Consider the following 19,517-nt stretch of genomic DNA (forward strand, 5'->3'; position numbering starts at 1 on the left):
ACCCTTCGTATTAAACAAAGAGGGATTCCTCTGTTCATGAACATTCTATATTAACCAAACTTTCAGAATCTATCAAAGGGACCATGATCTACAAAATACATTATTAGTGAAAATATGTAATGATTGAGTCGCACGCTATGATCGCATAAACTCTACCGTAAATACGCATACCATGCGCCTGCGGGTGCCCGCGACTGTGAGTATGCGCACGTACGGGAGAGCGTACGCATGCGCAGCACGGACCTGTGTGCGGTGCAAATATGGTAGCGTGCATAGAAATATTTTTCTGACTTTGACAGTCAATAATAACTGCCACTTCCTGAAAACATTTCAAAAGGAGAAAAATATATGTCAGGGGTTAATTCATTTCCATGGTTGGGTAAGGGAGGAGAGAGGAGTAGGTGGGAAGAGGGTATGACCTAGTGAGATAGCAGAAGCATGTGTGTATGAGTCCATGTTTGGGGGGTCATGTATCATCGTGCCGTACGTGTTGTAAATCAAGCTTCGAGGTATTGCGAAGTATACATTTGAATTCCTACTTATCCCGTGGTACAGGTCTGTGGATGGGCTGTCAAACTTTACCGAGCTCTTTTTGAACAAAATGGGGAGCACATTTTAGTTGATGATACATGAATGGGGGAATATGTGATTGCTGATATCTGTGCCTGTATTCCCTATACTATGTGTGTCATTACCTGAGGGTTGTAGAAATGAAGAAAAGACATAATTACGGTAAATGCGGTGGTATTCTATGTCAGGTTAATGTACATCTGTCAGTTGAAGTTTTGTTCGGTATCAGTTGAAAGTCGTCTTCTTTGCGCTGTTTTGCTCATTAAGCGTGAGCAATAAGCTTTGTCGATGCCATTAGATTTACAAAAAAATGTTGGGCTAGCGTAATTTTAAGAATTCTAGGGAAACTGGGGATCCATGGCAAAGTTCATCAAGTGTCCATATCTCAAGTGGTCAAAACTTCTTCTTTGGTCTATCCGTTGTCTGTATAGCGTCTCATCAACTTCCTCGTCCAAGGGGGGTCTTGTTATCTTGGAGAAAAACCAGAAAAACAGGTGAAAGAAACGGACCGTAGAAATCGCATTTTCATCACATCATTGTTTCTATCGTTGGGTCGTAAATCAAATCCAGGTTAATTACAGTTTCCTCACTCCTCAAACTCATCACTCTGGTACTTTGTTTGCACCTCATTAAAGCCTGCCCGCATCTAAATATCAATCCAATCGATATAACGACACCTAAGATACATAGTAGAAACTTCCCAACATCCATTATGACTCCTTGAGCCCAGTCTCCCAAACCGGAGAACCAATTTCGCGGGTTCAACCATGACACCCAACCAGTCAGCTCATTACCTACAGCAGCAAGAGTGAGATTGTGTTTTCGACGAAATTCCCACTTTAATTGGAGAATATCGTCCATCTTTTGGTCTATGACCTCTACCGGATCCTCGGTGCTATTCGTGATATACGTACAACACTTCACGCCGTACTGTGTTGCTAATGTAACACAATATCCGCCTGTCACTGCTGTGAGGTAATTAAGAACCATTCTATGCTGTACCAGTTCTGTTTTATAAGCCTGAAGTTCTCTTCCAGTATATCTAAACGTGTCATCATACATTTCAGTGATATTATCTAACAAATTGGCGAGTGCGGAAATGTATCTATAATTCATCACTCCTCGAGCGGTGCGAGTGAAATCTAACGCCACCAGAACCTGAATCCCGGTGGATTCATGGATCAGATCAGAGGCCGGATGCTCTAACCTTTCTGACAGTTGTCTTTTAACTCGGTGCTCGTAATGAGTGTGAGTATAAGGAGCTTGGGCACCACGGTGTATGTCTTTCATTTTGTCATGTGTTACAGTCATTACTTCAGGCAATACTCTTCCAATATAACACAATCCTTCAGAGTTTGGGGCAAGCCACTTGTACGCCTTTCTCCCGCATATGAAATATGCATCATCGGGGAGAACATATGGGACGGAGAAAGACATTACCATATTACACACCTTCCAGGTGAAATCTCCTAGCCCTAACTCTTCCATCTGCTTAATGCACGTATCAGGTTGTACGATATGTGCACAGTATCCTGGTGACACTTCTCCAACTCTAGTAATCCTATTTCCTAAGGTGTATCTATACCGGAAAGATTTTCCTCTACTGGCTATGTGGCGTACAAGCTCTGTATCTGTAGGCATTCTATCTGCTCTGTGTGAAAAGGTCATGGTGTGGTCGCTCCATGATACTTCCCAATTTCCCGGCTTTCTGGAATTGGAGATGTTAAAACATAATAGGGACCTATCCACGTGGTATTGGTGGAGCTTCAAACTAGGAGGGCTGGAGATATTAAACCTCCGGTCCACCGGTCTCCCACCCTTTAGCTCAAGTACCTCCCCTACCGTTAAAGGAAATGGTACTAGCCCTGATTTACTATGACCCTGAGGTACTTGAGAGCATACCCAACAATCTGTTTTATTTAACACACTACCCATTAAGGAGTGATAGTCACTCAATGGATGCCGGTCCATATGGATATTAAAACTGGATTGGCATTTCTTTATGCATCCATCCTCTATCAGATTGTCACAGAGCCTACAGATACAATTTTCTTTTTGAACTAACAATCCTTCACAATTGTTTACAAATAACATGGTTGTTAGATCGTGCCCGGTACTCGCCTTTGCTTGGTGATTGGGTTGCTATTGGAAATTTACACCTCCGTCTCAGTCATCAGGACCTTTCTGGATCCTTTCTCGACCTCACTGGTACTCTCACCGAAACAGACTGTTCTGGTCAACATCATGGTCAACAGGAAAATCCATATCACAGTCTCTTGGGGCAAGTCCATCTTACAGGAGGAGAAAAGAAGAAATTTGTAAATGGGGTATAAGAAAACAGTTTGAGGGGGAGAGAACTTGTTACGATAATAAGTTCTCTCGTCTTGTTGTTCTTCTTGTTCTGCTGTCCTCTCAAAGGTGCTGTCTCTCAGTCTTCCACACGAACATTCTGGTGATGCAATATTCCTTCCTAACCAGCGATCTTTCTGTAAGGAGCAAAAATCTGGCATTACCATTGGTCCAACTGAGGGGTGACATACCATCTTTAAACCATGAAAACATGAGTGAGAAGAGAGAGTAAAAAAAAAAACAAAGAGAGAGAGAGAGAACACTTCATGTGCATATATATATATTACATAACTTATCAACAAACAACAATAGGAAACGAGAAACAAAGCATTTTTATCAAACATTTTTCAACATTAAGAAAACATTGTTAGCATTATCAGGCTGTCATATCTACGTGTCTAATGGTCTCCTTGAGCAGTCCCTCCCCACCAGCACCTGCATTACTCCACTGTTTGTATCTGGCCAGAAATACATTGTGGCGGATAGGTCCTGCTGGGGTTTGGTAGACTTCTGCAAGGACCAAGTGGATATGCAATGTGTGAATTCTCACCGATAATCGTCAAAGATGGGGATAGAGAGAGAGAGAGAAAAACATTTTTCTTCACAAATACATTTACAACGTTTCACCTGGTCATTCCTGTGTCTTCAGTGAATGACCTCCCACTTTATTAACCGTTACCTCAGGCTTACCATCCGTCGTATGATCACCTTTCTTGACTACCTATCATGGGTGTGGCTCAAAATTCCTCCTATCTGATCTCTGATTATAATGGTGTGTGTTGTAATTTTGCTCATTTCTTGGTCTAGGGGGTCTAACTTTATGTGGGTTATTACAGTTGTTGGCATAATGCCCTTCTCTTCTACAATGGTAACAAATCCTTGGCCTTCTCCAGGTGCTAGGGGCCTGGGGTTCTGGTCGACTTGATGCATCCTCTAGTGCTTGGATGTTCAGTGTCATCAACCGCTCTCCCTGCGCTTCCCTGGTTCTTTGGATATTTCGGTCATGCTCGATAGCGGACTCTCTTAATGCCGCCACCGTGATACCTCTCCAATGAGGTATTGAAGTTTGTACCCTAATTTTTAGTGTGTCTTTTAAGTTGTTCGCTAATACGGACACAGCTACCTCTCTGTGGTGTACATTAGTTTCAATGTCATCTATACCTGTGTACCTAGCCATATCCTGCAGAGCCCGGTGAAAATACTCTTCTGCGGATTCACCTTCTTTTTGTCTTATTGTATAGATTTTATTCCACTTTACTACTGTAGGAAAATATTCTTTCAACTGTAGATTGATTCTTTTTACATTATCTTGGTTATACTTGTTTGTTAGTGGCACTTCCTCATCTAGCTTACAATCAGTGATAAATTTCAATGAATCAACATCGGGGGGTAAACATGCCCTCAAAACTGTCCTCCAATCTTTGTTACTTGGCTCTGCAGTATGTCCTAGCACTCTAATGTATCTTTGACAAGCAACTAAGTCTTTCCTGGGATCAGGAAATTCAGACAGAATTGCTCTTAATTCTGTTCGGGAAAAAGGGCAGTACATGGCGATGTCCCTGACAGGAGTGATTCCTGAAGAGTCAGTTTCCCCATTTGGTACTGCAATTACCCTAACAGGATTAAGTCCAGTAATGTCATTCTGAATTGATTCTAAGATATAAGGTACATTTGTTTGTGCGTGATGTATAATACCATACATACCTGTGGACACGACCTCACCTGACCCTCCATTAGGGGGTTTGATTACAGTTTTTACCGACTGGGTCGCGTCCACCTGGACGTCTTGTGTGATGGCTTCTGGAAGAGGTGCCGACATCGTTCTGGGTTCACTTTCTGGTTGGTGTTCCTGAGGAAAGTTTAACATGGGGTGCGACTTGCATGGGTTAATAGTTGTACATTCAACAGTATTACAATTATCTTTGTTACATTTATTACACTTATTCTTATCTATACTACAGTTGCTAAGAGCGTTTTTATTGTTCACCCTTGTGCTTTTCTCCGCAACCACAATCCCCTCCATTGCCATTTCTCTCCTCTCAAGATGAAAGTTAGGTAAGTAAGTTACATTTCTTTGCATTTCACCCTCCTGTTGCCATATCTGTAAACAATCATAATGCTTGATTCGTCTCTTTGCTGATTTAATGAGACATATCCTTCTCCTTAAATTATGCAACACCTCTGAGTCAAAACTACCTATCCCGGGAAATGGTACCTTATCCCCCGCAGTCATTCGTGTCCATTCATCACAAAAGGTCTCAGAGTGGGGACCATATTTCCCCCACATTACTAACCGAGCAGACCCTCGGGGTCTGCAAGCCTCTGGAGTCTGAATCCTGACCTCCGACCGTCTCTGTATTGTGCACTTGGCTGCCATTGTGGACCTTTTTAACACAGAAAAACTTCCTAAAATGCACCAAACACAGAACTTCGTTGGAAATCCTTAAAGCTCTTCCACTGAACTTCTTCTGCTCCGGGTATCTCCGTTCCGCCTTCTAGCAGACACGTGTAGCCGTTGCAGGCCCTATTTTTAGAGATTTTCCTGAGAAAATTCCCTTCCTTTTTCTTTACACAAATCACGCTTGCATGTGCTCCCTACAACACGTATGAGGGCAAGATTTACGCATGGATATACGACCTCATATCACGTTGCGTTATTGGTCACACATACAACCGTGCGGTCCAATCGTACCACTTATAGACACTTGTTGCCCATAAATGGTAGGATCATTGGAGTCTCCCTACTGTGCTCCAAAACAGCCAGAGCGTAATACAACGAAAACTTTATCACACTCTGTTGCACGTTTTCACTCAGATTGTGCTCATCACGTTCCACATAGATCACAAAGTTCACAAAGCGGGATTATCACATAGATCACAAAGTCCACAAAGCGGGATTCAATACACTCATACCGTTTTCAAACCAATATCATTCTTATAGTTTTCTGATCAGAAAAATCATTTCCCGTAGTCTGATAGCTCTCCCCAGAGGTATTACAGTAAAGTAAGGTATTTAAACTAAGTTTTTGGAAAGCTGAAATCAATTTGTGCTATTTATCGCCTTGCGCTATTTACCGCGTTGCGCTATTTATCGCCTGTTAAAGTCAACTTGTGGTTTGAGTTACGTGGGCGTACACAGACGCTCCGTTGCGTAATGTACACTGCGTGCGTCGGCCTTTGGATTGCGTACGCAAGTCTCAGTTAGGGACACGTGTACGCAAAGCAAAGATCCACCGTAACACAATTTATACTTTTATCAATGTAGATGATCCCTGATCATCTACCGCACACCACACTGACTTCGCCTTATCTCCCAGGCAAACCGTGTGTTGGTCTATACTTTAACTATTACCTCTATTCTTAAACTATGAAATAACAGCAAATCTCTTTTAGCATTTTTCTATCAACTATAAAACTGGCAAACAGGATAGTGATATACGAAAATTTTAAATGAAAAGGAAATACAGATGTATACGTGCGTGTATACGCAAGACAGAAGAAAAATAGTTTTAAAAGACACAAGCGTTTTGTTCTTACCTCCGGTTCCCGGATTCCTTCAGCACTCTTTATCTAAGCGAAGCAGACGCTTATCCCGTCAGCACTGTGAGACAACCTCCCGCCCTTTGCTGAGGGATAATGTCTGCTGATCTACCTAGTGCAGATATGTGAAGGACTGGACGGCCCCCAATTGATAAAGCTGAATTGCTTTATCGTATAAACAACCCTTTATGAGGTCTAAGAACACTGTATGCTGACTATGTAAGAAGTACCGTAAGGGTACGCTAGTTGCGTATCGATCGCTCAGCCGTAGGCGAGACGCTCAAGCGTCGCTTTCGCTCACGGCACAGAGATCACAGGCAGACACGCTATTGGCTGTGACTAACGTAATGATTCGCTATGGCGTAGCGGACGCTCGAGACCACGAGGAGATCACCAGCGGCGCAGACGCTCACAACGCTATACCTTGATATCTATACCTTTAACAATGAGATACACAGTATACCTTTATGTAGAGACAATGTGTAAGTGCAACCTGGTGTAACCTGATTAACTACAAAGCTGCTTGAGCGTCACCGACGCTCTGTGAACACTTAACACTATGAGAAAATACACAGATACTTGTTTAGGGTCCAAAGCCTATTATATGTATTATAACTAATATACTTGCAAAAAGGAATCACAGTACAAATGATACACTACAATATAACAGAGACTTCCTAACCAAATAACTATACAAGAAATACAATACAATACAATACAATACTAATCAAGGGAAAATACGAGAGAAAGAGAAGAGAGGGAGAGAGAGAAATATGAGAGAAATGGCTCACAGTAAGACAATATGATTACGGAGAGAAACTTACGCACAAGGGGAACAATCGCATGCGCCTCGATATCCAGCTCCCGATTATCAGCAATGAGAACCGTTGAAGAGAGTGAAGTTGGATATGGTCGGCCTGCCTATTTATGCTCCACACACAATACAATTCAAGGGTCCCTACAATCTCATTGTTCATTGGACACAGGAATTCGGCTTCGCATTATAACAAAAGGTCATAGGTTGATTCATACAGGTGGGCTGTGACTATTTCCAACTGCTCAGGTGGGAGGGAAACTGAGTTTCCCGCCGCATGGGTAATAAAGTGCAAATAAAGTAAATGTTCATAAACTTCTTATGTCCATAACTATTCGCACGAGCGATTGATCTGCTCCAAACCAACACCGGAATATTTCTAATTAAATATTCTTCCGATGGATACTAAACACCACTGTATTACTCTTATCTGACCCTTCGTATTAAACAAAGAGGGATTCCTCTGTTCATGAACATTCTATATTAACCAAACTTTCAGAATCTATCAAAGGGACCATGATCTACAAAATACATTAGTGAAAATATGTAATGATTGAGTCGCACGCTATGATCGCATAAACTCTACCGTAAATACGCATACCATGCGCCTGCGGGTGCCCGCGACTGTGAGTATGCGCACGTACGGGAGAGCGTACGCATGCGCAGCACGGACCTGTGTGCGGTGCAAATATGGTAGCGTGCATAGAAATATTTTTCTGACTTTGACAGTGCAATCTAGGTGGCTCTCCTAAAGAGCTGCTTAGAGTAAAAGTTTTATTAGGTTTTTTATTTTCAGTGAGTGCTGCTGGCAACAGGCTCACTGCAACGAGGGACTTAGGGGAGAAGAAGTGAACTCACCTGCGTGCAGGATGGATTGGCTTCTTAGGCTACTGGACACTAGCTCCAGAGCGACGATCACAGGTACAGCCTGGATGGGTCACCGGAGCCGCGCCGCCGACCCCCTTGCAGATGCTGAAGAGAGAAGAGGTCCAGAAATCGGCGGCTGAAGACTTCTCAGTCTTCATGAGGTAGCGCACAGCACTGCAGCTGTGCGCCATTGCTCTCAGCACACTTCACACCAACGGTCACTGAGGGTGCAGGGCGCTGGGGGGGGCGCCCTGGGCAGCAATGAAAGTACCTATACTGGCTAAAAATACATCACATATAGCCTCTGGGGCTATATGGATGTATTTAACCCCTGCCAGGTTGTCAGAAAAACGGGAGAAGAAGCCCGCCGAAAAGGGGGCGGGGCCTATTCTCCTCAGTACACAGCGCCATTTTCCCTCACAGAACTGCTGGTGGGAAGGCTCCCAGGCTCTCCCCTGCACTGCACTACAGAAACAGGGTTAAAACAGAGAGGGGGGGCACTTATTTGGCGATATGATTATATATTAAGATGCTATAAGGGAAAACACTTATATAAAGGTAGTCCCTGTAAAATTATAGCGTTTTGGTGTGTGCTGGCAAACTCTCCCTCTGTCTCCCCAAAGGGCTAGTGGGGTCCTGTCCTCTATCAGAGCATTCCCTGTGTGTGTGCTGTGTGTCTGTACGTGTGTGTCGACATGTATGAGGACGATGTTGGTGAGGAGGCGGAGCAATTGCCTGTAATGGTGATGTCACTCTCTAGGGAGTCGACACCGGAATGGATGGCTTATTTAAGGAATTACGTGATGATGTCAACACGCTGCAAAGTCGGTTGACGACATGAGACGGCCGGCAAACAAATTAGTACCTGTCCAGGCGTCTCAAACACCGTCAGGGGCTTTAAAACGCCCATTTACCTCAGTCGGTCGACACAGACACGGACACTGACTCCAGTGTCGACGGTGAAGAAACAAACGTATTTTCCATTAGGGCCACACGTTACATGTTAAGGGCAATGAAGGAGGTGTTACATATTTCTGATACTACAAGTACCATAAAAAAGGGTATTATGTGGGGTGTGAAAAAACTACCCGTAGTTTTTCCTGAATCAGATAAATTAATGAAGTGTGTGATGATGCGTGGGTTTCCCCCGATAGAAAATTATTGGCGGTATACCCTTTCCCGCCAGAAGTTAGGGCGCGTTGGGAAACACCCCTTAGGGTGGATAAGGCGCTCACACGCTTATCAAAGTGGCGGTACCGTCTCCAGATAGGACCGCCCTCAAGGAGCCAGCTGATAGGAGGCTGGAAAATATCCTAAAAAGTATATACACACATACTGGTGTTATACTGCGACCAGCGATCGCCTCAGCCTGGATGTGCAGCGCTGGGGTGGCTTGGTCGGATTCCCTGACTGAAAATATTGATACCCTTGACAGGGACAGTATTTTATTGACTATAGAGCATTTAAAGGATGCATTTCTATATATGCGAGATGCACAGAGGGATATTTGCACTCTGGCATCAAGAGTAAGTGCGATGTCCATATCTGCCAGAAGATGTTTATGGACACGACAGTGGTCAGGTGATGCAGATTCCAAACGGCACATGGAAGTTTTGCCGTATAAAGGAGAAAAAGACACCGTCTTTTCAGCCTAAGTCCCCATAAGGGCAAGCGGGCAAAAGGCCAGTCATATCTGCCCAGGGATAGAGGAAAGGGAAGAAGACTGCAGCAGGCAGCCCATTCCCAGGAACAGAAGCCCTCCACCGCTTCTGCCAAGTCCTCAGCATGACGCTGGGGCCGTACAAGCGGACTCGGGTGCGGTGGGGGGTCGTCTCAAGAGTTTCAGCACGCAGTGGGCTCACTCGCAAGTGGGACCCCTGGATCCTACAAGTAGTATCCCAGGGGTACAGATTGGAAATTCGAGACGTCTCCCGCTCGCAGGTTCCTGAAGTCTGCTTTACCAACGTCTCCCTCCGACAGGGAGGCAGTATTGGAAACAATTCACAAGCTGTATTCCCAGCAGGTGATAATCAAAGTACCCCTCCTACAAAGGAAAGGGGTATTATTCCACACTATATTGTGGTACTGAAGCCAGACGGCTCGGTGAGACCTATTCTAAATCTGAAATATTTGAACACTTACATACAAAGGTTCAAATCAAGATGGAGTCACTCAGAGCAGTGATAGCGAACCAGGAAGAAGGGGACTATATGGTGTCCCGGGACATCAGGGATGCTTAGGCACCCCGGGTCCTTACCAAGGTAATGGCCGAAATGATGATTCTTCTTCAAAGAAAATGGACGATCTCCTGATAAGGGCAAGGTCCAGAGAACAGTTGGAGGTCGGAGTAGCACTATCTCAAGTAGTTCTACGACAGCACGGGTGGATTCTAAATATTCCAAAACCGCAGCTGTTTCCGACGACACGTATGCTGTTCCTAGGGATGATTCTGGACACAGTCCAGAAAAGGGTGTTTCTCCCGGAGAAGAAAGCCAGGGAGTTACCCGAGCTAGTCAGGAACCTCCTAAAACCAGGAAAAGTGTCAGTGCATCATTGCACAAGGGTCCTTGAAAAATGGTGGCTTCTTACGAAGCGATTCCATTCGGCAGATTTCACGCAAGAACTTTTCAGTGGGATCTGCTGGAGAAATGGTCCGGAGCGCATCTTCAGATGCATCAGCGGATAACCCTGTCTCCAAGGACAAGGGTGTTTCTTCTGCGGTGGCTGCAGAGTGCTCATCTACTAAAGGGCCGCAGATTCGCCATTCAGGACTGGGTCCTGGTGACCACGGATGCCAGCCTGAGAGGCTGGGGAGCAGTCACACAGGGAAAAAATTTCCAGGGAGTGTGATCAAGTCTGGAGACTTCTCTCCACATAAATATACTGGAGCTAAGGGCAATTTACAATGCTCTAAGCTTAGCAAGACTTCTGCTTCAAGGTCAGCCGGTATTGATCCAGTGGGACAACATCACGGCAGTCGCCCACGTAAACAGACAGGGCGGCACAAGAAGCAGGAGGGCAATGGCAGAAACTGCAAGGATTCTTCGCTGGGCGGAAAATCATGTGATAGCACTGTCAGCAGTGTTCATTCCGGGAGTGGACAACTGGGAAGCAGACTTCCTCAGCAGGCACAACCTCCACCCGGGAGAGTGGGGACCAAAGGTGGACATGATGGCGTCCCGCCTGAACAAAAAACTGGACAGGTATTGCGCCAGGTCAAGAGACCCTCAGGCAATAGCTGTGGACGTTCTGGTAACACCGTGGGTGTACCAGTCGGTGTATGTGTTCACTCCTCTGCTTCTCATACCCAAGGTACTGAGAATTATAAGACGTAGAGGAGTAAGAACTATACTCGTGGCTCCGGATTGGCCAAGAAGGACTTGGTACCCGGAACTTCAAGAAATGCTCACAGAGGACTCATGGCCTCTGCCGCTAAGAAGGGACTTGCTTCAGCAAGTACCATGTCTGTTCCAAGACTTACCGCGGCTGCGTTTGACGGCATGGCGGTGGAACGCAGGATCCCAAGGGAAAAAGGCATTCCGGAAGAGGTCATTCCTACCCTGGTCAAAGCCAGGAAGGAGCTGACCGCACAACATTATCACCACATGTGGCGAAAATATGTTGCGTGGTGGGAGGCCAGGAAGGCCCCACGAAGAAATTTCAACTCGGTCGATTCCTGCATTTCCTGCAAACAGGAGTGTCTATGGGCCTCAAATTGGGGTCCATTAAGGTTCAAATTTCGGCCCTGTCGATTTTCTTCCAGAAAGAATTGGCTTCAGTTCCTGAAGTCCAGAAGTTTGTCAAGGGAGTACTGCATATACAACCCCCTTTTGTGCCTCCAGTGGCACTGTGGGATCTCAACGTAGTTCTGGGATTCCTCAAATCACATTTTAAACCGCTCAAATCTGTGGATTTGAAATATCTCACATGAAAAGTGACCATGCTGTTGGCCCTGGCTTCGGCCAGGCGAGTGTCAGAATTGGCGGCTTTGTCTCACAAAAGCCCATATCTGATTGTCCATTCGGACAGGGCAGAGCTGAGGACTCGTCCCCAGTTTCTCCCTAAGGTGGTGTCAGCGTTTCGCCTGAACCAGCTTATTGTGGTACCTGCGGCTACTAGGGACTTGGAGGACTCCAAGTTGCTAGATGTTGTCAGGGCCCTGGAAATATAGGTTTCCAGGACGGCTGGAGTCAGGAAAACTGACTTGCTGTTATCCTGTATGCACCCAACAAACTGGGTGCTCTTGCTTCTAAGCAGACGATTGCTAGTTGGATGTGTAGTACAATTCAGCTTGCACATTCTGTGGCAGGCCTGCCACAGCCAAAATATGTAAATGCCCATTTCAAAAGGAAGGTGGGCTCATCTTGGGCGGCTGCCCGAGGGGTCTCGGCTTTACAACTTTGCCGAGCTGCTACTTGGTCAGGGGCAAACACGTTTGCAAAATTCTACAAATTTGATACCCTGGCTGAGGAGGACCTGGAGTTTTCTCATTCGGTGCTGCAGAGTCATCCGCACTCTCCCGCCCGTTTGGGAGCTTTGGTATAATCCCCATGGTCCTGACGGAGTCCCAGCATCCACTAGGACGTCAGAGAAAATAAGAATTTACTTACCGATAATTCTATTTCTCGTAGTCCGTAGTGGATGCTGGGCGCCCATCCCAAGTGCGGATTGTCTGCAATACTTGTACATAGTTATTGTTACAAAAATCGGGTTATTGTTGTGAGCCATCTTTTCAGAGGCTCCGCTGTTATCATGCTGTTAACTGGGTTCAGATCACAGGTTGTACAGTGTGATTGGTGTGGCTGGTATGAGTCTTACCCGGGATTCAAAATCCTTCCTTATTGTGTACGCTCGTCCGGGCACAGTATCCTAACTGAGGCTTGGAGGAGGGTCATAGGGGGAGGAGCCAGTGCACACCACCTGATCCTAAAGCTTTTACTTTTGTGCCCTGTCTCCTGCGGAGCCGCTATTCCCCATGGTCCTGACGGAGTCCCAGCATCCACTACGGACTACGAGAAATAGAATTATCGGTAAGTAAATTCTTATTTATTTTTAAAGAATCTTTTTTGTTTTTTCATTGAAGACTGAAGTAAAGTTAGTTCTGGAAATGTAATCTCTCTCTTCCATTTGCAGAAGAAGGTTAAAGCTGACAAAGATTCATTGAAGACCTCATAAAGAGGTAATATACCATTTCTCCTTATGTTGATCCATCCCTATTCTATTTTGGGTTTTTTCTTAAATGGCAAGGAGCTTGTTTCTCTTTCATCCACTAGGGGACACTGGAGAACTTAGACAGCTGGGGAGTGAAGGATGCAGACCCGGAGGTAGCACAATCGTAAAAAAATAATTATGCACAGCTGGCTCCTCCTTACGCCCACCTGTCCCTCCAGTTGGAAATATTGTGCTAGGAGGAAGAAGCACAGAAGAGGAGCTCTTGCTCCAGAGACTATTCTTTTGTTAAAAATAGTTTTTTAACCCAATCCCACCTATCTGAAAGGAGGATGCAGGCTGGTATTTGTGAGATAACGATCTTATCTGAAGGGATTTGAGGCTCACCCAGTGGATTCCATAACAGTGAGTAGCTAAGGGTAAACAAGTGCGTAATCTAGTTTGGAAAAGCGCATGTGGCTTCTTAGTGCAGGGGCTCGGTCAGGCTCGGAGAACGCGCTGGCAGGCAACAGCGCTCCGCTGAGGTGCTGAGCGTCTGAGTCCCGTGGTGACGGCGGTGCTAGCCGGAGACCGAAGCTCCGGAGCGCTGTTGGTGGCAGCGGTGAGCGCAACAGAAGGCGTGGCTGTAAGGGGGGGGCAGCCTAATGTTAATCCGTAGGCTGGCAACGAGGTGATTGTAAAATTTCAGTTTCGGCCATTTTGTTTTCTGTGATTAGACGCGCTGGCAGAGCTGAAATCCCCTCAGGATGAGGAGTTGTATGGGGACATTTTATACTGCATAGGGAATGGCAGGCTGAGAGTTAGACAGGCTGCCATAGATGTTTTAGTCTTTCACTATATTATAGTTGCGCTGGAATACGGTTTATGAATCCACTGGAATCACTTTGTGATATTAATTTTAGATAGATATATAGAAAAAAACGAGGCGGCACTCAGATTTGATGGTAAAGCAAACAAGTGTGTATTCAAATCCTCACATCTACGTTTCGGGGAAAGAATCCCTTTCATCAGGATGGAAATATATATATATTTGGGGGGAGGGGTTATTTATTGAAAATTATAATATATATATATATATATATATATATATATATATATATATATATATATATATATATATATATATATATATATATATATATATATGTATATATGTAGAGGCAGGGGAGAAGAACAAGCGCCATATGGTGTAGTATTTTAGATAAGTCGGAGTATTATGTACACGTATATAAAATGTAAGTACCGGATGGATTCTTGAGATCAGGCCTGTCTGTCTCTCTCTATTCTTGGTGGCTGTTCCCCACCTTTAAAGATGCCACTTAAATATCTGAAAACGGCTCAGTGAATAACCACTGTAGCTGATGACCAGTGGCAGCACCGGTGTCCATGGTGACAAAGTGTTTCCGTATGAAGAGGAAAATATACCGCACAGATGGACTTGATGCACGAGATGAGAGACTAACGTCCGTCTCTGTTGTTAGCCTGTGCGGCCGCGGTACCCGTTTGATGGGGGGGCTGGTGCTGGCGGCTCCGGGAAAGTGCAATAGCCGCTAGGTGATCAAACGATCTGTCTGTGATGCCGTGATCCACGTGAAGGCAGGAACAGATCAGGCGGCTACAGGCACTAAGCAGGATCCATTCAGCGGTGTTAACCTCAAGCACTAGGTCGTTTCTTCAGAGGATAATATTATCCTCTGAAGAAACGACCTAGTGCTTGAGGTTAAGAAACGCGTCAGAACACAGGGGACGTATCCCCTTTACCCAGAATTGGTTACATCAGCTTTAACTAAGCAGAATTAGCATTTATCCTGAAGCCACCAGCATTGGTTTTCTTGCCAAACGGAGACCCCAGCATCAAAGATAGTTAACACCGCTGAATGGATCCTGCTTAGTGCCTGTAGCCGCCTGATCTGTTCCTGCCTTCACGTGGATCACGGCATCACAGACAGATCGTTTGATCACCTAGCGGCTATTGCACTTTCCCGGAGCCGCCAGCACCAGCCCCCCCATCAAACGGGTACCGCGGCCGCACAGGCTAACAACAGAGACGGACGTTAGTCTCTCATCTCGTGCATCAAGTCCATCTGTGCGGTATATTTTCCTCTTCATACGGAAACACTTTGTCACCAGGGACACCGGTGCTGCCACTGGTCATCAGCTACAATGGTTATTCACTGAGCCGTTTTCAGATATTTAAGTGGCATCTTTAAAGGTGGGGAACAGCCACCAAGAATAGAGAGAGACAGACAGGCCTGATCTCAAGAATCCATCCGGTACTTACATTTTATATACGTGTACATAATACTCCGACTTATCTAAAATACTACACCATATGGCGCTTGTTCTTCTCCCCTGCCTCTACAGAATTGCATGACTGAATATACCCAGGTCATATTTTGAAGAACTGAGCAGCCACCAAAGAAGCTTGGGAGGTGTCTATTGACGGAGCATTCACGACCGATTAAGTCCAAACATCTGGACTTTTTGACGACCCCTTCCTTCAAAGGAACATTTGAACGTTAGACTAAGCGCACTGACCTATAAAACTCTTTCCATATATATATATATATATGTATATATACACACACATATACAAACAGAAAGTTCAGTACTCACCATAGCAAGCTCACTTATTTTCACAACATCAATAAACAAACGATGGGGGTTTAGTTAGTGAATTGGCCAAAGCACGGAAGCCTGCAAACCTCTCGCCAAGGTACCCCATCTTCATGCAGGTCCTCAAAAATTAAAACCTAGCAACTGTATCACATAATATAACTGCAAATGTGATACAGTTGCTAGGTTTTAATTTTTGAGACTCTGTGATAGTGTAGGACCTGCATGAAGATGGGGTACCTTGGCGAGCGGTTTGCAGGCTTCCGTGCATTGGCCAATTCACTAACTAAACCCCCATCGTTTGTTTATTGATGTTGTGAAAATAAGTGAGCTTGCTTTGGTGAGTGCTGAACTTTCTGTTTGTATATTTTTAAGTAGGTGGCCATGGGCTACATGCACCCCACCCTATGACACACACATACACATGACCGGCACTCCAACAGCAGCAGATGAATACCCGGGTGCCCTCCCGTGGCACTACAAAGCCCAGCAAACAGCACAACTTGTTGGGCGGCACTCCAAGGATTTGGAGCTTGTTGGATCTTTTTTTTTTTTTTTTTTTTAACGTTTCAGGTGCCTTTTATTTGGACCTTTCGTCAGGATACAATGAAACAAACCAAACATACCTTTATAGCACCAGAGCGTGAGACACACCTCGTAACTCCCATGCTTCCGGCGTCTGTGCGGTGACGTCAATCATCCGTACCCGTCTCCATAAACTCAGTGGTACCTCCACCTAAAACCATACATCAAGGGGACCAAAGGGTGACTGGATAGTAAAGCATATTCTATTAAGCTCCATTATATACCAAGGCAACAGCCTAATTACTACAAACTAAAGTAATCCAATCCTTGTTCAGGTAATGTCACTATGGCATGAACCCATACCTTAAAAATCTTCAGCATGCCCTCCTAACAAAGGTAATTAGCTTGTACAAAAACAGGACTTGTATCTTAATAAAGGCTGCTGATATAGCCCGTGAAATTAATAATTAATAATCAATCTGGGCTATAACACTACAAAATTACTTAGAGTTCTAGTCTTAGTGACAACCCCTTCCAAGGGAGAACAAAAGTAATTAGAGGAACAACTATGGAAGAAACGGGAGGAGAGATAAAGAGAGAGAGAGAACATAGCCAAGCCATAATTATCATAAAAAGCAAAGGAGGGAGAGGTTTTCATTGAGGCCAGACGTGCCACGGTGTTAAATTCAAAAATCCATCGTGCCTCCAATTGCAACAGCCTCCTATTTCGTTCTGCTCCTCTCGTCATTGGTGGAATATGATCTATTAGTTTGTAACGCAGGGCTGCCATCATATGTCGTGCTTCCCTAAAATGCCTGGCCACGGGCCGTTCGTCTTTTCCCTCCAAGGCTTGTCTTATGGCCGATCTGTGCTGTGCTGCTCTTTCTCTAAACGTACACATGGTCTTGCCTATATAGGCAAGGCCACAAGGACTTTTGATGTAGATTACATATTTCGACGTGCAGGTGAGAACATGTTTGATAGATACTTTCTTCCATGAGTGCGGATGTAGCACTACTGGACCTGTTTCAAGATACCTGCAGGTCGTGCGGCCCGTGCATTTGTAGGAACCTGGGGCTTTAGTAAGAAAATGCGACCGTAGTTCCCTTTTCTCAACCGTTGTCATTATGCACCAGCCAGTCCTTAAGGTTACATCCCCTCCGATGACCGTTCAACACCTTATACTGATTCAGAGCTGGCAATGTTTTATCTGTCTTAATAATTGGACACAATTTCCTTACTTTGTTCCTTACTATTGTACTTGCGGTGTTAAATGTGGTTTTCTCTATCGTCCTAGTGGATGCTGGGGTTCCTGAAAGGACCATGGGGAATAGCGGCTCCGCAGGAGACAGGGCACAAAAGTAAAGCTTTCCGATCAGGTGGTGTGCACTGGCTCCTCCCCCTATGACCCTCCTCCAAGCCAGTTAGATTTTTGTGCCCGGCCGAGAAGGGTGCAATCTAGGTGGCTCTCCTAAAGAGCTGCTTAGAAAAGTTTAGCTTAGGTTTTTTATTTTACAGTGAGTCCTGCTGGCAACAGGATCACTGCAACGAGGGACTTAGGGGAGAAGAAGTGAACTCACCTGCGTGCAGGATGGATTGGCTTCTTGGCTACTGGACATCAGCTCCAGAGGGACGATCACAGGTACAGCCTGGATGGTCACCGGAGCCTTGCCGCCGGCCCCCTTGCAGATGCTGAAATAAGAAGAGGTCCAGAATCGGCGGCAGAAGACTCCTCAGTCTTCTAAAGGTAGCGCACAGCACTGCAGCTGTGCGCCATTTTCCTCTCAGCACACTTCACACGGCAGTCACTGAGGGTGCAGGGCGCTGGGAGGGGGGCGCCCTGGGAGGCAAATGAAAACCTATTTTGGCTAAAAATACCTCACATATAGCCTCCGGAGGCTATATGGAGATATTTAACCCCTGCCAGAATCCGTTAAGAGCGGGAGACGAGGCCGCCGAAAAAGGGGCGGGGCCTATCTCCTCAGCACACAGCGCCATTTTCCCTCACAGAAAGGCTGGAGGGAAGGCTCCCAGGCTCTCCCCTGCACTGCACTACAGAAACAGGGTTAAAACAGAGAGGGGGGGCACTAATTTGGCGTTAGAAATATATAAAAAAGATGCTATAAGGGAAAACACTTATATAAGGTTGTCCCTATATAATTATAGCGTTTTTGGTGTGTGCTGGCAAACTCTCCCTCTGTCTCTCCAAAGGGCTAGTGGGTCCTGTCCTCTATCAGAGCATTCCCTGTGTGTGTGCTGTGTGTCGGTACGTGTGTGTCGACATGTAGGAGGACGATGTTGGTGAGGAGGCGGAGCAATTGCCTGTAATGGTGATGTCACTCTCTAGGGAGTCGACACCGGAATGGATGGCTTATTTAGGGAATTACGTGATAATGTCAACACGCTGCAAGGTCGGTTGACGACATGAGACGGCCGACAAACAATTAGTACCGGTCCAGACGTCTCAAAAACACCGTCAGGGGTTTTTAAAACGCCCGTTTACTTTAGTCGGTCGACACAGACACAGACAGGGACACTGAATCCAGTGTCGACGGTGAATAAACAAACGTATTCCTTATTAGGGCCACACGTTAAAGGCAATGAAGCAGGTGTTACATATTTCTGATACTACAAGTACCACAAAAGAGGGTATTATGTGGGATGTGAAAAAACTACCATAGTTTTTCCTGAATCAGATAAATTAAATAAAGTGTGTGATGATGCGTGGGTTCCCCCCGATAGAAAATTATGGGCGGTATACCCTTTCCCGCCAGAAGTTAGGGCGCGTTGGGAAACACCCCTTAGGGTGGATAAGGCACTCACACGCTTATCAAAACAAGTGGCGGTACCGTCTATAGATAGGGCCGTCCTCAAGGACCAGCTGACAGGAGGCTGGAAAATATCATAAAAAGTATATACACACATACTGGTGTTATACTGCGACCAGCGATCGCCTCAGCCTGGATGTGCAGAGCTGGGGTGGCTTGGTCGGATTCCCTGACTAAAAATATTGATACCCTTGACAGGGACAGTATTTTATTGACTATAGAGCATTTAAAGGATGCAT

At 45.4% G+C, this 19,517-nt stretch overlaps 1 protein-coding gene across 9 annotated transcripts in view; it reads left to right on the forward strand.

The window, feature by feature from the left end:
- The window catches only part of TCOF1 (treacle ribosome biogenesis factor 1), a 231,621-nt gene that overhangs the window by 176,637 nt on the left and 35,467 nt on the right, over positions 1-19,517 (forward strand). For 8 of the 9 annotated variants that reach the window (XM_063928639.1, XM_063928644.1, XM_063928643.1 and 5 more), the window contains one exon: positions 13,274-13,319. The exons of the other annotated variant lie outside the window; for it this stretch is intronic. In XM_063928639.1, coding sequence (XP_063784709.1) covers positions 13,274-13,315 — 42 coding nt within the window. In that variant the 3' untranslated portion in view covers positions 13,316-13,319. The remainder of the gene's footprint in view (positions 1-13,273; positions 13,320-19,517) is intronic. 9 annotated transcript variants of the gene reach the window in all.

Source organism: Pseudophryne corroboree, chromosome 6 (assembly GCF_028390025.1).
Source record: "Pseudophryne corroboree isolate aPseCor3 chromosome 6, aPseCor3.hap2, whole genome shotgun sequence".
Taxonomy (NCBI): Eukaryota; Metazoa; Chordata; class Amphibia; order Anura; family Myobatrachidae; genus Pseudophryne; species Pseudophryne corroboree.